The sequence below is a fragment of the Chiloscyllium punctatum genome, chromosome 8, assembly GCF_047496795.1.
Source record: "Chiloscyllium punctatum isolate Juve2018m chromosome 8, sChiPun1.3, whole genome shotgun sequence".
NCBI lineage: Eukaryota > Metazoa > Chordata > Chondrichthyes > Orectolobiformes > Hemiscylliidae > Chiloscyllium > Chiloscyllium punctatum.
The window spans coordinates 7,500,443-7,524,528 of NC_092746.1; the positions used below are offsets into that span (position 1 = coordinate 7,500,443).

At 40.8% G+C, this 24,086-nt stretch overlaps 1 protein-coding gene across 1 annotated transcript in view; it reads right to left on the minus strand.

Moving 5' to 3' along the window:
* Positions 1-11,503: 11,503 nt before the first annotated feature.
* LOC140480363 (vacuolar protein sorting-associated protein 4B-like) overlaps positions 11,504-24,086 on the minus strand; it is a 44,283-nt gene continuing 31,700 nt past the window's right edge. The window contains exons 10-11 of the mRNA XM_072575129.1: positions 21,371-21,511; positions 11,504-12,255 (exon numbers count right to left, since the gene is read on the minus strand). Coding sequence (XP_072431230.1) covers positions 12,154-12,255; positions 21,371-21,511 — 243 coding nt within the window. The 3' untranslated portion in view covers positions 11,504-12,153. The remainder of the gene's footprint in view (positions 12,256-21,370; positions 21,512-24,086) is intronic.

A 24,086-nucleotide genomic window follows, 5' to 3' on the forward strand; every position in this document is an offset into this window, starting at 1 on the left:
ATTTCAGGCCTAAAAGAAAGATTAATTAGAAGAATCCGGAGAGAAATTTACCATTATTGAAGAAACATAGCTCTAGATTATAAAATTCCTGAATTTAAACATTAGTATTGCCAAGGTTCCTACTATGATGCTGCTGCTCCTTTTAATAAGGTTGTGTTGTTCTTGGTATTTTTCAAAAGTATTTTACCAGACACAGGTTCTGAAATGTCGGCCTGATCTACTTGAAGAAGTTTTTAAGTTTAAAAAAAACACTTAAACAATGAAAGAGGAGTGACCAGTTCACCTAGCTCAGCGTTTTCTCAGGTTTGGTTTGGGTTTTAGCACTCTGGCTGTTCAGAGCAAGCAGTCAATCAGTTTTGAGGTTGCGGGTCCAAGAAACATCTACATGGAAGAAGGTGTTCCATGCTGAATCTCTCTGCCATCTCTCTCTTTGACATCCCTCCTGTAAAACCCCGTGTTTGATTTTATCATATTTTGCCAAGGGGTGTTTATGGGGATTGATGCAAGAATTTGGAACAGCATCATTAATTTGGGATAATCTGGGTTTTGGTCAGTCCTTGCATGGGATTTTGTACACCATGTTGGTTTTGCTTATGCTGGGTATCGGGTCCTTTGTCCTGGTGAGTTGTTGTCTGAGAGTGGCTGTTGGTTTATGTGCTGTTATGAGTCCTAGTGGTCGTAGTAATCTGGCTGTCAGTTCAGAAATGTTCTTGCTGTATGGACATGTCCTATACATAGGACAAACAGGAAGACAGCTAACGATCCGTATCCATGAACACCAACTAGCCATGAAACGACACAACCAGCTATCCTTAGTAGCCACACACACAGATGACAAGCAACATTATAGGACAAGCCAAACAGAGAACAGCCAGGGAATTCCTAGAGTCATGGCACTCACCCACAGATTCTATATACAAACACATCGACCTGGACCCAATATACCGGCCACTGCAACAGTCAGCTGGAACTGACAACCGGAAGCGGCAGAGACGGGCCACTATAAATGCCGGAGGAAACATCACAGAAGCGCTTCACAGGAGGCTCCCAAGCTCTGCAGCACAAAGTCCCAGCTCGGCGAACAGAACCACAACAACGAGCACCCAAGCTACAAATTTTTACACAAGCTTTGAACTAAGTGGTTGGGTCTGTTGCATCACTCCTGGAATATCCACTCCACACCTGCTTAAAACAATAATCAAAGTTAGGATATGGGCTACTTCCTTGAAATATTTTGAGGTGATCTGGCCTGGTCCATAACACTACTTACACAAGTGCTGTTGAAGAAATATGTGGTAAAAAAGAAAATTAGCATTAGCTTTACCTTGTGTTAAGTTCCTCAGATTCAAATTTCATCTTATTAGAACAAATTTTATTATGTTTACTTGTGAATAAACTTACTTTATTTAATGCATTGAGTTTTAAAAAAATCATAAATGGCATTAATTTGGCTCAGAATTTATAACCTTACATGGCAGAATATTAACAAATAACATTGTTTGCCAAGAAAAATATTTCCCAGAATGCTTAGTCAATGTCAATGAATATTATCTGATCTAAACAAGATGTGTATCTAATTTTAGTTCAAGGGAAATACTAATGTACTAAAAAGTAATGCAACAACAGAAACACCCCAATTGTCTATCAAACTGTTTGGTTCATACTGAGAAATAGAAGGGCTCTTTTCCTCGTATATTGCCACAACATCTGATCCAGAGAGAAATTATGCCATTACACTTGGTCTCACCAGCACTGGATGAGAAAAGGAGCATGAAATTTAGCCATCCTGACTGCGAGCAATGGCTGGTAAGTTGAATTCTCCAAATTCAAATTTGGCTTTTATTTTTGCAATTTTGAAATATATTTAAAAATTTTTAAAAGATCTTCTAAAATGTAAAAAAAATATCAAAAAATAATGTGCGTATCCACATATGTTTGAGCATGATGCCTCCTGGAAATAGTTAGGAAACTATTCAATTTGCAAAATTCTGAGAGGATCAGAACTAGAAGCATTGGCAAGCATGAAGCTAGGTAATCAAAACTATATCAGAGTACATTTTATTGTCATATTAACTCAAAGTAAAGAAATACACTAGTACAGTGTAAAGTGTACAAAGTTGCCATTCTCCAGTGCCATCTTGGTTATAAAACCAGAATTTCAATAAGCACCTTTTGGCTCTTTATTGAAAAAAAAAAGTAAGAAAAACATGTTAAAGTCTTAAAGGTGTCTGGAACGCTCTGCCACCAATGCAGACATCTAGATCTAGCCATGGCTCGAGTTTCAATCAGCCTGCAAGTCTCTCATCGATTGTCAGGAGGAGCTGTAATTCTTGCTGCCATCTCCAATTAGCAGAAGGAGTCTTATTCGCTGGCTTACTTTAAAATAAGTAAGCATTCTGCAGGTTCCACTTCACGCACCAAGAACATATCAAATATGCAAAGGATTGGTTCAGCTAAACAGTTGTTAAAGTACAGATTTGAGATGGCCCAGGGAATCCCTTATAGACTCAGACCTGTAAGCCTCTCTCTTGGTTCATCCTGGAGATCGTACTCTTAGCAAGTCTGGAATTAAAAAAAACCTCTTACAGACAGATTAGTTTAATTTTAGTCACCCCCTTTATTTACCAATAGCATCACTGTTACAACATAACATACCTATAAGCTAAACTAACTAGGTTCTAATAACCTAGGAGAGTAGGGTACCAACTCTTCAAGTGCCCCCAGCAGGCTACTCTGATGCACTGATACAAAGTGGCTTCTTTTAAACAAAACTTTACAAAAACATTGCATGTTCTTAATTAGACAGATTAAGAACAAAAGACAATAATTTATAAGGAAGAAAAGTTAATTGGCAGGTCTGTATATGCTTGACTAATCACTCCTACAGGCCCTAAGCTATTGATCAGGTGGAAGGACATATGAGACCTAAGATCTGATTAGTTAGAATTGACAGTGAGGCAGTCTGTAAGGTCTGTAGAGTGGTCTGCAAGAACAGCAAGTTAAAGCTTCATCAATATTACATTTTACAGAGTTTGTCTTTAATAACCAGTAATGGCTACGCAATATCATCATAAAGTCCCAAAATGCAACTAAAATCATGTTTTTTTTTGTGTCTGCCCACTTGCAAGAGGTAATAAGAATCCATTGTAATTGACAAGATCTGACTGTCAATTATAAGGCTTTTGGTAGTAATGGGTTTCCTTACAGGGTCAGAATCAAACACTGCCCTTAACATTCACAGCTGTCCCTAATAAAATTATCACTTGGTGTCCTGTTCACACAGATTCACCGATGCTAAGGCAAATGTTCTTAATTGCCTTAAAGCATCCTGTTATCACTGGGTGTGCACAGATGTCCCTATCTTATGTATTCCTTGAGTTCCCCCTTTTTCTGAGGCTTCCTACCTGTCTATTTTCCAGTGTGCAGCAAATGTGTTCTACAATTCAGCATTACATTTGTCTTTAAACATTTAGATTAAAGTTTTAAGGCTATAGACTTTCTTACAGTAACTGATTTTTTTGTCCAAAAGCAAGAAGGTAATACACTGATTAATAGGCATGATTCCATCACTGAGAATGACCTCCTTCAAGATGTATTTCCATCCAAATATAGAATCAACAGTGATAATTGTCCTCAAGGTACATGTCGCATCTTCCCTAAAGCAGCCTTTTTCTCCCTTGTGACTTACTAGATGGTTGTTTCTCAAACCAATCTGTTTTCCAAGGTTATTTTTCCTCTTGTGAAACCACCAGATATGAAATTCATTGAATTTACTTACCAAGTGGGATTTGACTTCAAGATCATTTGTGTAGCTGCTCTAATGCTGTTGCCACTAGGTTACTGTACTAATACCAGTAAATCATCCTCCATCTTACTTTCACATAAACAAAGATTAAAAATAGGATCAGGATGAGACTATAAGGTCCCTCAAGACTGCTCTACCATTTAATATAATCAATCATTGCTGATCTTTAGACAGGAAAGTTATGTTGAAGCCAGTTTTTAAACTTTATTTGATTTCTCCAAAAACCGATAAAATTGGGGAGGGACAGAGTGTTGAGGAAGGGGGAGGCTGCAGAAGGACTTGGAAAACGAGCAAGGAAGTGGCAGACAGAATACAATGTGGGAAAGTGAGGTTATTTTCTAAATGGGGAAAGGCTTCACAAATCTGAACCATTGAGAGTCCTTGTTCAGGATTAACTAAGGGTTAACTAGTAGATTCATTTGGCAGTTAAAGGCAAATACAATATTATCACCCATTTCAACAGGGCTGTAATACAAGAACTAAGATATATAGCTGAGGCTATATAAGGCTCTGGTCAGACTGCATTTGGAATATTGAAAGCAGTTTTGGGCCCTGAATCTAATGAAAGATCTGCTGACATTGGAGATGGTCCATAGGAGGTTTATAAGAATGATCATAGGAATGAAGGGTTTGTCATGTGAGGAGCGGTTGAGGACACTGGAACTGTACTTGGAGTTCAGAAAAATGAGGAGGATCTCATTGAATCTTACAGAATACTGAGGGGTCTGAATATAGTAGACGTGGAGAAGATGTTTCCACAAGTAGAAAAGATTAGAACTCACGGGTACAGCCTCAGAGTGAAGGGAATAATCCTTTAGAACTGAGATGAGGAATTCCTTCAGCCTGTAGGTGGTTAATCTGTGGACTCATTGCCACAGAGGCTACAGAGGTCAAATTGTGTGTTTAAGACAAAAATAGAGAAGTTCTTGAGTGGTAAGGGAATCGAGGGTTAAGAGAAAGTGTTGAGATCCGTATCAGCCATGATGGAATATGGAGTATACTCAATGGGTCAAATGGCTAATTCTACTCTCTCAGTTGGTCTGATACATCTTATGGCAAGCATATATTTCCCCTCTACCAAACCCTCCCCCCTCTAATTAGTTTAAAGTCGTATCCACAAACCTAGATATTTGATTTGCCAGGACACTGATCCCAGCACAGTTCAAGTGAAGTCAATCTCACCAGAACAGCTTCCTTCTAACCCACTACTGACGCACAACCTGAAACCCATTCCAAACACATCACTATTCAAGTCACTTTAAACTTTCTTAAACTTGCACTTATTTTTTAAAACCCTTTGCTAATCTGTCTGGCTCAGGAAGTAATTGAGGTTATTATTTGGAGGTTCTGCTTTTTAATTTAACTCCTAAACAATCAAAGTCTTTCAAAACCTCCTTTTTCATGATACCAATGTTGACTGGATCCGTTCTTCCTTAGTCCCAAGATGTTCTCGACTCTGACATCAACAGGCAATGCAATCTTCACAATTCTAGTTCTCAGCTGCAGAGAACAGCATCTACCTCCCAAATTCTACCACCCTTACCACATCAAGATTCCTTATTTACTTCCCTCACTTGAATGGCTTCTTGTACCAAGGTGCAGTAGTGAGTTTGCTCATCCTCCTTGCAGTCTCTACTCATATCCACACAGCTCTCAAACATCTCATCGCCAGACAATTGTAGATGCTGAAGCTCCTCAGTTTAACCCACAATGTCCTCATACATGCCTCACCTGCAGTTATGCCCTCTTGCTCTTGAGCACTGATCAGTTTTGAATAACTTTGAAGTGTGACAGGGCTATGGAGCAAAGGAACAAAAGAGCAAAATGGAGTAAATTTCCCCTTTCAGATCCAAAGTTCATCAAGCTGCAAACACTCAGAGGCGTTTGCTCTGGATCACATTAGTATCCCTATGTTGCAACAACATCATCACTTGTCCTGATATCACCATTTTATTTGATTTCTAATTTGCAAGCCTTTTTGAAAAAAACAAATCTTTCTGTTACGACTAAAGTGAGTAACCTTACTCCTGAAATAAAATAGTGCTGGAGAAACTCAGGTTTTCAGAGACATCAGTGGGGGAAAAAGTTAGTATTGAGCCAAATCTGGTATCATCTGTGAAGAGAAACCAGAATTAATTCTCAGTAGAGCTGAAGTGTAGATGTGAATTGTAGGTCACCTCACTGAAAGTATTACATTTGATTGATTGGGGTTTTTGTGGAGAGGCAGGAGGAAGGCATTAAATAAATGACCAAGTACATTCAAAGTTTGTGAGAAGATTTGTAGCTCGGGTGCTCATTGTTGTGGTTCTGTTCGCCGAGCTGGGAATTTGTGTTGCAGACGTTTCGTCCCCTGTTTAGGTGACATCCTCAGTGCTTGGGAGCCTCCTGAGGATGTCACCTAGACAGGGGACGAAACGTCTGCAACACAAATTCCCAGCTCGGCGAACAGAACCACAACGAACACCCGAGCTACAAATCTTCGCACAAACTTTGAACACCTACGGGCGAGAGATGCCAAGACAAGCCAGGAAATGGGAATCCTGTGCCAACCGCCTAAGCGCCACATATGAACAACTCCGGTTCCTGCATGAATGCCGAAAGAATCGAATCCTTCCACCATGTGTCAGATACAGACCACTAGTCAACAACCCACAAGCCAGGGACACAGCCAGGCAGAACGGATTCAGGATGATCCAGGTAATGATTACAGACGCTCACAACAGACTTCACAAATACAGACAAGAAATTGCGCGCCAAAAATCATTAATTTCAAAAACCACCAATCAGGAATGGACCCGAACCATAGAACAGGCTGTCACCATAGGACAGAACAGGACCACACACCTTAAAAACACCATACTAAAAGCAAAAATGGCCAAACTAACACACACCAGAAAGGACACCACAACACACACCTGGGTTAGAAACCTCTCCCACAGACAACTCACAGACACAGAAGGAACAATACTGGCCAAGGGACTCAACTACAACCACAGGGACACCAAGAAAGCAGACTTCCTAGCAGCACTAGACTGCACACTCAGGAACAATGGACTGACAGAAGAGGCACAACAAACAGAGAGACAAAGTATCGTAGCTCTGATAACAAGGAACAGACAAACACATAACCTCAACTCCAAGGAGAGGGAAGCACTAAAATCACTAAGAAACGATAAGAACATAATCATACTACCAGCAGACAAAGGCAGAATGACGGTCATCCTGGACAAAGCAGACTACATCCAAAAAGCACAACTACTTGCAGATACCAACACCTACCAAAAGAGGGAGTTTGACCCCACCCCACAGCTCACCAATAGGATAAACAACACACTGAGGAATCTACAAAAAAACGGACAGATAACCAGGTCTGACCTACAATGAATGAAACCTGAAAGCAACAACACCCCCAGATTCTATGGACTACCCAAAGTGCACAAACCAGACATCCCACTCAGACCCATAGTATCACTACCAGGGACACCATCACACAAACTGGCCAAAGAACTACAGCAGAAACTGAAACACCTGATCAGCGGATCCAGACACTCTATACAGTCAACACAGGAATTCTTGGACATCATCAGAAATATACACATAGACAAGGAAGAAACCATGGTCTCATTCGATGTAACGGCACTGTTCACCTCTATCGACAAAACCCTAGCCAGAGAAACAATAGCCAACCTGTTGGATATACAGAACAGACAACAGGACATTGAACCAATCAACGAAGACGGCATACTTAAACTACTAGACCTGTGCCTCACAACACACTTCACATTCAACAACCAAATATATGAACAAATCAACGGCACACCCATGGGCTCACCCATCTCTGGACTCATAGCAGAAGTGATAATGCAAAATTAGAACAAACAGTCTTACTGCAAATTCAACCCAAACTCTGGGTCAGATATGTGGAAGACACCTTTGTAATCATTAAAAACAGGCTTCACAGGAGGCTCCCAAGCACTGAGGATGTCACCTGGACAGGGGACGAAACGTCTGCAACACAAATTCCCAGCTCAGTGAACAGAACCACAATGACAAAGTACATGTTCTGAAATTGAAGTAAATTAGTTTCACCTGGAAAGTGAGTTTGGGGTCTTGTACAGTGAAGAGGGAGGAACAAAAGTAACATCCTCTGCAATTACGTGGAAAGATAATACAAGAGAATGGTAAGTGATGTCAGGACTGATGGAGTGGGCAGTGGTGTCATAGAAAATGTTTGCTGACATCCTGCTGCGGAGGGAGAGGGCAGGTTAGAGGATGAATCCTTTGAAGGGAGATGCCAGTGGGGTGTCAAGTGAGGATAAAGGCAACACTATTATTGGTCTGAAGGGAGAGAATGAATGAAAGCAGAAGTATGGAAAATGTGTCCAATATGGCTGAGGGCCCTGTTAACCAGTGAGGCATATCCTTAGCTGAGGGAAAAGAGAACATACCAGAAGCACCCTGTGCAACATGGCATCGTTGAAACAAATACCATGAATTTGGAGAAATGGGGAATGAAAACCTTACAGGAAGCAGGGTGAGAGAAATGTAGTCATGATAACCTTGGGAGTCAATGTGTTTGCATTGGAGATTAATGGAAAGCCTCTCACCAGAAATTAAATAAGACAAGGAAGGGAAAAAAGAGAGATGGTCCAGATGAGGGTGAAAGAAGAATGGAAATTGAAAGCAAAATTTTCTCCAATTCCAGATAAAGCAGGAAGTAGCACAGAGGTAGTCACTGATTTACTTGAGAAACTTGTGGGAGGTTTCCAAATAGGACTGAAACGAGGGATGTTCCATACACTTGGCAAAGAGACAGGCATAACTGTAACCCACGAATGTACCCATAACCACACCTTTCAATTTGGCTCACTTTCCTCAAGTAAAAGAGAAATTGTTTGAAAGGAAAACATCTCAGCTAGACAGAAGAGCATTAGAAGATGTGAATCATTTCAATGAAGTAGCCGACAGCCCAGAGGCCATTCTGATTGGGGGAAGGGGACAGAGGTACAGTATGGATAACATTTCCATAATGAGACAGCTAGGGCTAGAAAATTGGAAATCATAGAACTGATGTCAAGCATCAGAAGAATCACAAGTATAGGTGGGAAGAGATTTAAATCAGAGAGAACAAAGTCAAAGTAGGAGGAAACAAGTTCAGGGCAGGAACTGGGTAAAATAATGGGGTTTTGTGAATTTTGGAAAAGACTTAGTTCCCAGCCCCAGTACAGCCTGTTTCTCAGTTGAAAAACCGACAAGACATGACATCCACAACTGTCCTGGAAATAAAAGACTGTTGTTCAGTGGTGGGATCGTAGTCAAGGACAGATTGGAAGTAGTGTTTGAGAGTTGGTACTTAGCTTCTGCAAGGTAAAGGTCAATACACCAGACAATAGCAGCATCTTGTCAGCAGGTTTCATAACAGAATTAGATCGAAGGACAACTTCTGTGGGAGACAGGTTAGGGTGGGTAAGGACAGCAGAGAAATTAAGGCAATTAATGTCACTTTGACAGTTCTCAATGAAGACAGTGAAGACAGGTTAAGAGACCACTGTTTGTGGAGCGGGGGAATGGGAGAGGCATGGTGACGATGGTGTCCAGGTATTAGAGACAGGTAAAAGTCTATAGAATGAGAGGACTCCTACCTAAAGAACAAAGACAATGGAAGAAGAATTCAATCTACAAAGTGGGAATGAAAAGCAATAAAATCAGTCCTTTATCAAGTATAGATCGTTCAACAGTGGAAGGTCAAAGGGTACAGCTAAACAAGATGGTATTAGAAGGGATGGGGTCAGACAAAGGGGGAAATGAGAAATGATTGACAAAGATTTCATTCCGTAATAACTTATAAGGAAGAGAAAAACTTCATACTGCTCCACATTGTAATTTATTTGCCATCTTGCTGTTCACATACTTAATCTTTTTATATCTCCATACAATTACCTTGTGTCCTCAGTTTATGTTCCTTCTTAGCTTTGTATCAGCAACAAATTAAGTATAATACTGTCATTTTAACAAAAGTGATTATTGACAAATAAGATTCCAACACGGATCCTCATGGCACTTCAACTAATCACAGCCTACCAATCTGAAAATGCTCATTTATTCCTATTCTCTCCTTGTTAATTAAACCATCTTCCATCCACGTCAATACCATACAAATCCTGGAGTCTTATTTTGCATATTAACCTTTCAGAAATGCCAATACACCACAACTTACCCTATAGCCACAAACATCTTTGATGTATTTTTCAATGGTGTTCATTTACTGAAACCAAATTGGCTTTGTCTGAGTATACTATGATTGTCTTAGCACATTAAGACTTCCTTTCGAATAGGTGCTTTCACTTGCCTGACAACCAAGGGCAGGTTATGTGGGCTATCATTCCCTGTGTTTCCTTTCTTGAACACTGCTGTTATATTTGCTAGCTTCTAATCTGTTGGAAACATTCCAGAATCTTGGACATTTTAGAAAATTGTAACCATAGTATCCACCTTTACAGCACTCTCCTTTCAAATCAGATGATGTAAGCCATCAAGACTTGAAGATGAAGTGTTGATATTTAGCAGAAATTTCTCCACTACTTTTTTCTCTCCTGATATTATTTACCTTTAATTTGCTGCATCTTCAGAGCCCCTGGGTACCATCTACTTCTGGTATTTCTCACCCCTATACCAACCACACACCTCTGAAATCTTCCTAGTACTGCCTTAAAACAAACTTCTCCCATTGTATTTCCAAATAGGACATTCAACAGCCAACTGCTATAACTTTGGGAAATTACTGAGGCACACACCAAGAACCTCAGGATCACTTTTTTGGCAGAAGCCTGAGAATTACAAACACTGAAAGGCAGATTTTGAGAGAAAGCAGAATCAGGAGGATGCTACATTGTTCTCCAATTGTTGTATTTTCAGGCAATGAGTGAGCCTTATTATTAAGCACAGGTGAACATTGCAGAGCAGTGGAAAAACTAGCAGCATACATTCAGCAAAAGGGGATCTTGCAGCACAGCGGTAGTATCCTAACATTTGGGCCAGAAGTCCAGAGTTCAAACTCCCACCTACTCCAAAGGTGTGTCATAACATACCTGAACAGGGTTGATTAAAAATATCTTTATCCAGCAAAAGTAGAAAATTGAACAATAATATTGACCACATGAAAGCTAACCTCATATCCACTGAGATCCAACAGGGAAATAGCAAATTTCTAAATCTTACAGGCCACAAAGCAGAAAACAAAACACCCAGCTAGCTTATGAAACTCTCCTGCTACTCTCCCAATCTGAGCTGAATGGAGCCACTAGAAATTTGGGAAGGCTTAGATGGCAAATTTTCCAAACATTAATGTTCTGACATTCTGCACTAACTTATCCATATTAAACCCATTCAACCACACTGAAGAAAAATTATCTTCAAGTATTCTACAAACTGTAAATCACTAATATGGAAGATGAACAAAAAGTCCTACCACTCAGCTCATTTCATTAACCTAGAACTCTGCCTAACATTACATAAACCAGACAAAGTGACAAATCAGTATGACAATAAAGCTAACTCGTACCACCCACTCTGTAACCTAACTATGCATAGAAGCAGATTTAGATTTCTATCCTGTGTCTGCATCACTAAATTGGACAAACAAAAATATTTTGAAAAATCTGAAATAAAGTCTTCCAAAATGACAATTTAAATCAATCATTGGGTAGACACAAGTTTTATTTACAAATAAACAGAAATTAAACAGAAAATACAAGGTTGCCATTATAAAAAAATCTACATATATAGAAGTTGTTCACTTCATTCATATTTATTTCAATACAAATCACTGAATAAGTAATCCCAATTTCTCCAATACAAAGCTTCAAGTTTATATTTTACAGTCAGAAATTAGTCTACCTGAAGTACGATGAAATGGTCCAATCATAATGGGCAGTACATGTATTAGATCTTATGTGCAAATTTAAAATGCCCCATTCAAAGTATCTAGTATATTCCAATGATACCCAAGATTACTTTACATTCCTTAAAGACATCAGCACAACGTACTTAGTTCCTTTAAAATTTCTCAATTATTCCAGTAATATTTAAATATCACGCTAAGCCCTTGAAGTCTGGAACCTCTTTAGATATTTATATGAGAAGTAGTTTTATGATAGGCAAATGCAGAAATTAAGATTATATAAAGTTGGATTTAATAAGTTCCATGACTGGAAATAACAGTGCTTGACTTTACAATAATAAAATGATAAAAATAAACTTACTATTGTATGCAACTGATTTGTGAATAGAAAAAGAGAGATGTACAAGGAAAGAAAAATATTTTGCTGTGCAAATTAAGATCTTATGGTTCAGCCTTCCTGACCAAAGTCTTCTGTGAACTTCTTCAGCTTTTCCAGGTCCTCGTCATTAACTGTTGGTTTAATGCTTGCTAATGAATGCATCATGTCAGGCTGAGAAAAAGAGATTGAAATGAAAAATATTAAAATACAGTTGAGACTGGAATTAAAACTCTGAACAGACTGTAAAACAAGAAGTATTTTAATAAATTATTGTATTGTTAAAGAGCAAGTTTTGGGAAACTTTCCTTTTGTTTTCTAATTTGCTAAATCTTTGTAAAGCATTTATTTCCAGCACTCCCTTTCACAAATGCAATTTCAACTGAGTTTTTAAAGTACTCAACAGTATACCAAATATGCTTCCTTAAGACACAAATCAAAACTTTAAATTTTAGTCACACTAAAATAAAGTCGATGTTCATCTGAGGGGAACACAATTTTTCTACTGCCATATATAAAAAATTATTTTAATAAGTATTTTACCTATTAAAGTTAACCCGATGTAAACTACAATATTTTGCTTTTTTTTTGAAAATAGAGTATTCATGACAACTAGATTTCCTCTATTCTCCCAAGTTGACACTACTGTGATAAACACTAAAGTGGAGATTCACGAGATTTCTATTCCTTTTGTATTCCTTGTGAGAGTATGACCAGCACAAAGGAATAAACAGAAATATTTTTACATAAGGACAGAAATTGCTGGAAAACTCAGGCCTGGCAACACCTTTGAAGAGAAATCAGTTAATATTTCAGGTCCAGTGACCCTTCCTCAGAACTCTAGAATATTCTTACTGTGTGTCAGCGGAAGCAAATAGCATTTAATCAGTTATATTAGTGGGCAAAACTGGCAGATGGAAATTCAGTGCGCGAAAATGAGAGAGACACTATTTTGGACCTAATAAGAATACATTCTAAATATGATGAAGCAGAAATAATAAGGATCCAAATGCAGAGTCACAAAATCTTTCTCGGACATTGTTCAAAAGTCCAGAAGTTGGTGCAGACAGGGTCAATGAAAATCTTTTAAGGGAGAGGTAAACAGGTTCTTGTTGAGCAAGAAATCAAATGTTATCAGGGATAGATGAGAACATGGAATTCAAACAAAGATTTTATTGAATGGCAGAGTGGACTTGAATTCATACGGATGGGTACAAAATAATATTAAGAAAGGCAAATGAAATGGTGGCCTTTATCACAAGAATTAAAAAATAACTTTTTATTGTATAGCTATCTCACTAAACCGACTGCCAGCTTGAGTTGGAGATGACCTCAGGGAAGTTTATAAAATCACAAGAGATATTGATAGGGCGAATGGTAGGGGTCTTTTCCCTAATATGGGGGATTTCAAGACTAGGGGCACATTCTTAAGAGGAGAGAAGAAAGATTTTAAAAAGACATGTGGGGCAAATTTTGTTTTTTTAACACAGAGGGTGGTTTGCATGTGGAATTAACTTCCTGAGAAAGTGGTTGATGTGGGACAATTACATTTGTAAAAGTATGTGAATAGGAAAGGTTTGGAGGGATATGGGCCAGGAGCTGACAGATGAGACTAGTTTAGTTTGGGATTATGTTCAGCATGGAAGTGATGGACCGAAGGGTCCATTTCCATGCTGAGAGAATTTGTGCTCTCATAAATCCTTGGATGATGCACTCAGGAGTGTCTTGCTCCTGGTCGGGGGCTGAGTGGTACCAGACAAAGTAAGGTCCAAATGTCCTGAATGGCAGAACAGGCAAAGGATGACCACGTCTCTCATTGGCTGCAAAGATGAAAGAAGGCTACAGCAACAAATTGTTCCCAGTCATCATCACTCAACAAGTTACCAAAATCTGATGACCAACTTGTCAAGATCATAAAGTCACATTAAACAAAGTCATGCTTATGGCTCCTTTTACCAGGACCCACTTGACAAGTCCTGTGGTGCTGCAGAATTGGTGAAGGAGGCAGTGCTGGGAACCTGGGAGTCAAGAGTCGACACACATGCAATGATGCATGAAGGTTGAAATAAAAATAGAAATTACAAGAGAAACTCAGTGGGTCTGCCAACACCACTGAAGACAGAAACAGTTAACATTGAGTCCAATATGACTGTTCTTCAGAACTCAGATGCTTTAAGGTTGTTGGGCAGCTGCATTTGAAGGCATGTGTCTGGGCAGTAGTATTTGCAAATGAGCAGTCCTCTTAAGGATACCCACTGCTGACCCCAAATAGAAAGGGGGTTAGAAAAGATGCCCTAAAAATAGGTTGTTCCACTTCTGCTGGGGCACCATATTCAGCGGGGTCATCATCTTTATGATACAAGAAAGAAAACTTTATATTTTGCAACCTGAAATTCTCATGGATAATTTCAAGAGGTACTATCCAGAAGGAACTGAAATTATATCATGTGAAATGTCAGAACTCGAGATTATAATTTGTGTACTGAGAAAAGTTTTCCTCAAGGTAGCAGCTGAAAGGACAAACAGTGATTATACCTTCTGCTGGAAACACAAGACTGACAGCAACCACGCAATAACCAGGTCAAGAGGGGTGAACCAGCTCCCATCTTACATTAGTAGTAAAAAGCCGATCTCAAGGTTTTCTTGATATAAAGAGAAGAGCATGCTTACTACCTGTTAAGCCTGAGAAAAATAAAAAAGATCTGGCATCAAGCGTGCAGCCATTGGGCTGTAACTTGAGATCACAAACACAAGTACAAATGTAAAAGGAGATAATACCCAGCAAGGAAGGGAATCAAAGGATATACAGTTTGGAGTCCTGGCATCCATTGTGATCAGGTTTTAATCTGACCACATCAGACAGAACCTTCTCCAGTTAGTGTTCAGTTCTGCAATCTAAAATCCATCTCCTCTGCCAAAAAAGCTCGCTGAAATACCGGCTGCTTGTATACTGTCTGAAGTTACATTTTCAGGCTAAACTCCCTCCCCGTTCTTGACCTGGACCATCTCAGACTCCTCCCTCCCCTTCCTAGACCTCTCCATTTCTATCTCGGGCGACCGACTCAACACGGACATTTTACTATAAACCGACTGACTCCCACAGCTACCTAGATTACACCTCCTCCCACCCTTCCCCCTGTAAAAACGCCATCGCATATTCCCAATTCCTTCGCCTCCGCTGCATCTGCTCCCAGGAGGACCAATTCCAATACCGAACAACCCAGATGGCCTCCTTATTCAAAGACCGCAACTTCCCCCCAGATGTGGTCGACGATGCTCTCCACCACATCGCTTCCACTTCCTGCACCTCTGCCCTTGAACCCTGCCCCTCCAATCGCCACCAGGACAGAACCCCACTGGTCCTCACCTACCACCCCACCAACCTCCAGATACATCGTATCATCCTTCGTCAATTCCGCCACCTCCAAACAGACCCCACCACCAAGGATATATTTCCCTCCCCTCCCCTCCCCTATCAGTGTTCCAGAAAGACCACTCCCTCCGCGACTCCCTCGTCAGGTCCACACCCCCACCAACCCAACCTCCACTCCCAGCACCTTCCCCTGCAACTGCAAGAAATGCAAAACTTGCCCTCACCTCTCTCCAAGGCCAAAGGGATCCTTCCATATCCATCACAAATTCACCTGCACCTCCACACACACCATTTACTGCATCCGCTGCACCCAACGTGGCCTCCTTTACATTGGGGAGACAGGTCGCCTACTTGCGGAACGTTTCAGAGAATACCACTGGGACACCCACACCAACCAACCCAACCGCCCCGTGGCTGAACACTTTAACTCCCCCTCCCACTCCGCCAAGGACATGCAGGTCCTTGGCCACCTCCAGCACCAGACCATGGCAACATGACGCCTGGAGGAAGAGCGCCTAATCTTCCGCCTAGGAACTCTCCAACCACAAGGGATGAATGCAGATTTCTCCAGCTTCCTCATTTACCCTCTCCCCACCTTATCTTAGTCCCAACCCTCGGACTCAGCATCGCCTTCTTGACCTGCAATATTCCTCTCGACCTCTCCGCCCCCGCCCGTTCTCCGGCCTATCACCCTCACCTTAACCTCCTTCCACCTATCGCATTTCCAACACCCCTCCCCCAAGTCCCTCCTCCCTACCTTTTATCTTAGCCTGCTTGGCACACTTTCCTCATTCCTGAAGAAGGGCTTATGCCCGAAACGTCGATTCTCCTGCTCCTTGGATGCTGCCTGACCTGCTGCGCTTTTCCAGCAACACATTTTCAGGCTAAACTATCCGACAAGATTCTATTTCCAACAAGTGAAGAACCTCACTGTTGGAACATTTAAATAAGAGATGGTCTTTTCTTACATCTAATGGGGTGGGTGACTACATTTGGTAAAATGTTAATTTCAGCTCAGGTTGCCTTTTGTTCAAGTTTTTTTGGAACTTGACTAACGTGTAGGGTCTGGTGATGTCTGTGGATTTTATAAGGCAGTTGGTTTTGATCTGTTTTTAAGATCATTTCAGTCCATGAAAGTCTCAGATATTACACTGACAGACTGAATTCAAAGATCACATTTTATGTAATTTCAACAATCTTGGTGTCTATGGAGTTGGTTTTATCATTTGGAATACGATCTTTGATGTACTGCCAGAACTTTATGAATGAAAGGCTCATGACACCACACCTCCTAGCTCAGCCTTAATCAATGTGCCCCCGCCATTTATTCAGAAAAAGTAGTGGAGGAAAAATTCACTTCTGACCTTGATAGAGTCCTCAGTGCCAAAGATCACCCTTCTTAGGGGACAGGGCTGGCCAACTTCAGAAGAACCACCATTGGGAAAAGTGGAGTGGAAAAAAGCGAATGATGATGAAATGCCCCTACTAACAAGGCTTGTTTAGTGTGGCCTCATTATGACATTGCCAGAAGGACAAAAACACATGAGGGCATTCGAGATCAAAGCACTGGAAATTCTTAATAATGTTATTCTTTGAGTCAATAATCTAAGTTATGAACATGTCACATGATTCATGTAAGGAAAATGCTGGACAGGATTTTTTTTTTTACTTGTTCAATTGGCAATGAACAGCCACTGAGCACACCTAGACATCACAAGAACCAAAAGTCCAAGAGGATATGGTTCAGTGTCTCATCGCTAAAGCATCCCTACCAAAGAGAAGAATTCAAACAGCAGCTCACCAGCAAACAACCTAGAAAGGTTTCAGACACCCAGCTCAGTTTCAGAACAGTGGGATCAAATAAGGTCAGGTGTCAGAGGCAATCATGCCCAGATCATTGGGTTCAGGCATCGAACTGGTCTGACAAACATGCAAAATATACATAACCTCTTGGAACAGAAACAGCCGTTATTCCCTGACTGAACAATGCAAGGTTTCAATTCAAGAATGCAACATTCCAACAGCTCAAGGCTAAAACCCAAAGACAAATCTAAAACATAAAAGGACAAGTGGTGCAAACAGAAAATCAGAAGTCCAACAGCATGCCATGACAAGCTCCTTGTAGCTTCAGGTACATTAATAAACTAGCATCAAGTGAATAATGCCACAAAGAACATTTCTGACAATACAACTGTGAATCCACAGTGGCAGCTGATATTCTCCAGCCTATCTTCCCAGAGACAGTGTAGAACCTATGGAGAAACTACCATTGATTTGACAGTTGCAACAAATAAACAAAAAACAATGCCGTTAGCCTGGATAGTACTCCCAGCTGAAATCTTCAAAGCTGATGGGCTTTCCCTCACATCAGGATTCCAAACACCTATCCTGCAGACTGAAGAAAAGAACTCCAACTTTTTAATCTCCATTGCCTCCACATTAAAACTAAACTGACCACTAAATGATTAACAGCATTTGGATGACTGCAGTGTCACTGCCTACTCTGCATTGGATTTACAAGCCACTATCCACAATCACATTAATTCTACTTACAAGAAACTCTGTTCATTCTTGAACATTGTCAAAACATATCAGTCACACACGGTCAGCAAAATATTTAATCTCCCATTTGAGGGACTGTCGAGTATGTTAAGCATGTTCCGCACCTTAATAGCTATCTCTCTCAAAAGGCAACTATTAACGCAGAACCAACACAGAATCACTGCACCATGTCAGCATTTTAGAAAAAAATAGCAGGGAGTGTTTGACAACAAAGACCTTCACAACTCTCAAGTTCTGGGATACAGAACAGTCGTTGGTCTGTGCCTCAGAGAACTTACACCAACACTGCCTTTACCACATTCTGTATATTAAAAGAGGACACTTGAATAAATACCAGCTCTACCGACAATCAGGAAAACTTCTTGCAAAATAAACTACAACAGGCTGGGGGTGGGTGTCTCCCCCACTCTTCTCAGCTCTCAAGTGGTCAGTGTTCCACGTAAGGAAAAAAAGAATGTTACAAAGATACTGTGATGTTCTTCTTGACATTAATGACTATAAACAGCACGCTACCAAGCATTCAAAATAGTGACTTGTCCATGAATATGCATCATGCGGTGTCCAAATGCCTTAATGACAGGCAGAAAAGGACAGAAAAATAAACCCTGCACTCTGGATTCCACTAACTCATGGGTCATCCTGCCCCATGTGCTGAAAGATGTTCAGGTCAAGAAACAAACTATTCAGTCACATGAAGACCCACAACTCAATTAAAACCAGAGTAGGAGGAGTAGGTCAGTGACATCTTGAATTGAGGCACAGCTGAGGATGACAAAGCTCTGCCTAGACCAAAACTGAGGCACTGCATTCGCAGTCCTAGACAGTGCTGGTCTTGAAGATTGCAATGCAACTTCACTGAAAATGATACTGAAACAGAAGAACAGTTACTTAATCTAAACTTGTGTTCCCTTGAATGCAGATGGTATTTAAAATGGTCATATAGAAGGTGGCATTTAAGAATATTTTAAAACCTCTATAAGGTATAGAGATGAGAAACATTGTACCTTGGCTTGGAGTCCAGAAGGGAGATAACCTTACTGTTGGACATAAGTTGTTCAGAAATAATGTTAGAAAGCATTTTTTCACACAAAGGGTAGTCAAAACCATGTGGGGTTTCTTCCCCAAAAATGTTAGGTCAATTCAAAATGTTAAAACTGAGATCCATAAGAGTTTTATTCAGCAAGGATACCAAGGGTTATTGTACCAAGCCAAGATACAGGTCATCCACAATTTACTTGAACAGTGAAATCAGCTCAAAAGACTGATTGGCTCCTCCTGCTCCTGTGGGTATTAATTAATGGTTCAAATCAAACTTTGAATTTCCTCTTATTTGTCTTCCAGTTCAGTATTTTATTTACAGGTGATAATTGCAATTGATGATAGTAAAGTCTGTCAAATACAGAGCAAAGACCACGTATATAGTGGCCCTAAGGAGTGATTTAAAAAAAAGACTAAGAAAAACTTAAAACAAAAGAGATTCAATAGCGGAATCAAATACAAGACAGAAATTCAAAGATAAAAAAAAGCCAGATAAAATACGCAAGGGGAAATTAGAAACTTTTTTTAGCAAGTTTTGTGAAGATTTTTAGCTCAGGTTGGGGTTCTGGATGTAGGTTTGCTCGCTGAGCTGGAAGGTTCATCTTCGGATGTTTCGTCATCATACTAGGTAACGTCTTCAGTGAGCCTCCGGACGAAGCACTGCTGATGATTCCTCTTTCCGTTTATGTTTGGGTTTCTATGGGTTGACGATGTCATTTCCTGTTCTTTTTCTCAGGGGGTGGTAAATCGAGTCCAAGTCAACGTGTTTGTTGATAGAGTTCTGGCTGGATGTTACCTAGCATGGTGATGAAATGTCTGAACATAAACCTTCCAGCTCAGCGAGCAAACCTACATCCAGAATATTGTTCAGATCTAAAGTTCCTAAAAATAGGAATGCATGGGACAAGGCATGGGTGGCAGGCTGGTAGTGAATTTAAAAGAACTAATATACTGGGAAATGGTAAACGTGCGGAACCTAGAGATTGGCTTTCTTTTGAAGAATGTGGTTCTTTCCATTTGAATTAGAAATGTTTCACTTGAAGAGTAGAACCAGATTTATCCAACACCTTTTCTCTCAAAACATCTCAAAGCATCTTTTATGTGAACTAATTTCAATACAATGACAAATGCATTCCTGTATCATTTATCACATTTACTAAAGTAACCAATTAGCATACATGACATCTGATGCATATATAATATAATTGTAACTGAGGTCATATTATGCTTAACTTTAAGTGAAATGACTAAGGCAATAACAGTTTCCCATTAAGTAAAAACTCTAACTAGGCTCCACAGAACCTTTGTTAGCAGAGAGAAAAAGTATTTTACCGTTCAAGTTGAAATACTTTATTGCTAAATTCCTGTTGGTCAATGAAATATTTTTAGTATGTATTTAAAAAGTTAAAATTCTACTACAGGAACTTTTGGTTTACCTCCAGTCACTGCCAATTCTGCTTTCTGAATCTCCTGTGCAATATACGTCACACTCCCTGGCACTCTCTCACCAACCCTCAGGCTTGCTGCCCCTGCTGCTCTCCTTGACAACCGTTTTGCTGCCAACCCTCCAAACTCTCAACTTGTCTCACACCCTACTCTGAACTATTACTGACAGCTGTACAGCTCATGGCCTCTCCCATTCCCAAAACCGCCTTCTTGATATTGACAATTGGAGCCTGGGGCTTTTGCTGTTCCTTGACCCCCCTCCTTGTGAATTTTCTACATGCTGCTTCCCACTCCAGAACAGCCACTCATTGCTGATCTCCAGATTCTTTGGTCACAGTGAAGTTCAGGACGGGGAAGAGAGTCAGAAGGAGGTGGTTTGATGAAATGAAACAGCAGCTATAGGGTCAGGGAGCTGTAGAGCAAAGAGTCAGCCATCAGAGGCTGGAGTAGGGAGCTAGATAGGCTGCAACCTGCAGGTCAACAGCAAGAGGGTGGCTGGAGGAACCAGAAAAGTTGTGAAACACAGGGCCAACCACGTAAAAGTTCAGAAAGCAGTAGAAGCCACTCCATAAAGACACCAACTACACCAAATTTACTTTACCCTTTAAATTTGTAAGTAGACCTCCAACAGACGAGCACCAAATAACATTAAAATGAAATCTGTGACCCAAAACGAGAGTAAAGGCCTTATTAAATGACCAACATTAAAGGAAAACATAAATGTAGGCCTGACTGTATGACTGTTTTGGATAGCCATGGAAGATGGCTGTAAACATTTCATCCTCATGATATGTTACAAGAGGGGAGAACTACAAGCAACTGAAGGTCTGAGACATAACATTAAAATTTGCAGAAATTGAGGTTACCTACCATGCACACGACAGGCTCCAGAAGCTTATCCCCTGGAACATCAATCCACGTCATTTCCAAAGCATTGGGATCACCAGGTGAACATGGCGTTAGGAGGTCATCCACAATCACAGATGGATCAGCATTTGAAGGACCTCGGACCTACAAAGTGAAAGGCAAATTGCACTCAACTAACATGTTACAAGTTAACAATGTGAACAACAATAAAATGTAAATGTTTTTTATGCAATAGCTTGAGTAACAGCATAACATTCCCACTTAGCAATATATACAGTTGCCCTGGGAGTCCTCAAAATTGGCTCTGGGATCCATGAAGTCTAATGGCGTGGGCAAGGAAACATCGTGCTGATTACCACACACGACCCTCCCTCATGCAATGAAAAGGTACTCCTCTATGTTGAACACCACTTGGAAGCAACAGTGAGGATGGCAAGGGCACAAAATGTACTCTGGGTTGGGGATTTCAATGCTCCCTATCAAGAATGACTCAGCAGCAGTACTACTGATTGAACTGGTTGGGTCCGAAAAGGACATAGCTGCCAGACTGGGTGAGGGAAACCAGTGAAAGAGAAAAATATACTTGACCTCACCCTCACCAATCTGCAGGCCGCAGATGCGCCTGTATATGACAGTATTGGTAAGAGTGACCACCGCATTATCCTTGTGGAGACAAAGCTTTGCCTTCATATTGAGATTACACTCCATCTTATTTCCCATGAGGCCGTGTGAGCTAACAGCAGCAGAATGTACTCCAGCATGTTGTGCAACATCATGGCATTCAACCATTACCATCAAGCCAGGGGATCAAACTTGGTTCAATGCAGAGTGCAGGAGGACATGCCAGGAACCGCACCAGGTATACCTAAACAAGAGGTGTCAACCTGATGAAGCTGCCAAACAATGTAAGCAGCAATTGATCAAGGGAACTAAGCGATCTCACAAGCAACAGATCAGATCTAAACTCTGCAGTCCTGCCACATCGAGTAGCGAACGGTGGTGGACAATTAACGCTCTGGAGGAGGCGGCTTCACAAATAATCCCATCCTCAATGACTGAGCAGCCCAATCCATCAATACAAAAGATATGGCTGAAGGATTTGCAACAATCTTCAGCCAGAGGTGCCAAGCAGATGACCCATTTCAGCCGCCTCCACTGGTCCCCAGCATTACAGACACCAGTTTTCAGCCAACTCTATTCACCCCACGTGATATTAAGAAACAGCTGGATGTACCGGTTAATACAAAGATTATAGGCCTTGACATCATTCCAGCAATAGTGCTGAAGACTTGTGCTCCAGAACTTGGCCCTCCCCTAGCCAAAATCTTCCAGTACACTCAACAGTGGCATCTATCTGACAATTTGGAAATTATACTCAAAAACCAGGACAAATCTAACCTAGCCTATCACTAAACTGTTAATCCAAAGACTTAGGTAATGTCCTGGCGACCTGGGCTAAATTCACCCCATGGCAGGTGGTGGAATTTGAATTCAATAATAAATCTGGAATTAAGAGTCTAATGATGACCATGAAACCATTGTAGATTGTCAGAAAAATCAATCTAGTTCATTAATGCCCTTTAGGGAAGGAAACTGCCATCCTTACCTAGTCTGGCCTACATGTGATTAGAGACCCACAGCAAACTGCTCTCGGTGCAATTAAGTATAGGCAGTAAATAATGGCCTAACTAGACACACCTCACCCTGTAAATGCATAAAACAGTCATTAGTAAAGTGATGGAAGATGTCATCAACGGTGCTATTAAGCAACACCTGCTCAGCAATAGTCCACTCACTGAATCCCAGTTTGGATTCCACCAGGGCTACACAGTTCCTGACCTCATTACAGCCTTGGTTCAAGCATAGACAAAAATCAGAATTCTAAGAGAAGAAGAAGAGTGGAAGCCCTTGACATCAAGACCGATTTCAACTGAGTGTGAAATCGAGGAGTCGTAGCAACATTGGAGTCCACGGGTATCAGGAGGAAACTCTTCACTGCTTTGAAGTCATACCTGGCTCATAGGAAGTGGTTGTTTGAAGTCAGTCATTTCATTTCCAGAACATTTTTGCAAGAGTTGCTCAGAACAGCATCTGAGGCACAACTATCTTCAGCTGCTTCATCAATCATACGGTTAGAGATGGGTATGTTCACCGATGATTGCACAATGTTCAGCACCATTTGCAACTTCTCAGATAGGGAAACAGTCCAAGTTCAAATGAAACAAGATCTAGACAATATCCAGGCTTGGGCTGACAGGAGGCAAATAATATTCGTGCCACACAAATACCAGGGTGTGACCATCACCAAAAAGAGACAACCTAACCACCGCCCTTTGACACTCAATGGTGTTACCATCACTGAATCTTCCCACTATCAATGGCATTACCATTGACCAGAAACTCAACTGGCCTTGCGACATATACACAGTGACTACAAGTGCAGGTCAGAGGCTAGGAATGCTGCGAGTAACTCAGTTCCTGACTCCTGAAAGGATGTCCATCTGCAAAGCACAAATCAGAAGGGTGCTGGAATATTCCCCACTTACCTGGATGTGTGCAGCTCCAATAACACTCGAGAAGCTTCACACCATTCAGGACAAAGCAGTTCGCTTGATTGGCATCTTATCCTCAAATATCCCACACCACCTACCACCGATGCTCAATAGCAGCAGTGTACACTATCTATCTATACGGTGTGCTGCAAATATTCACCAAAGAT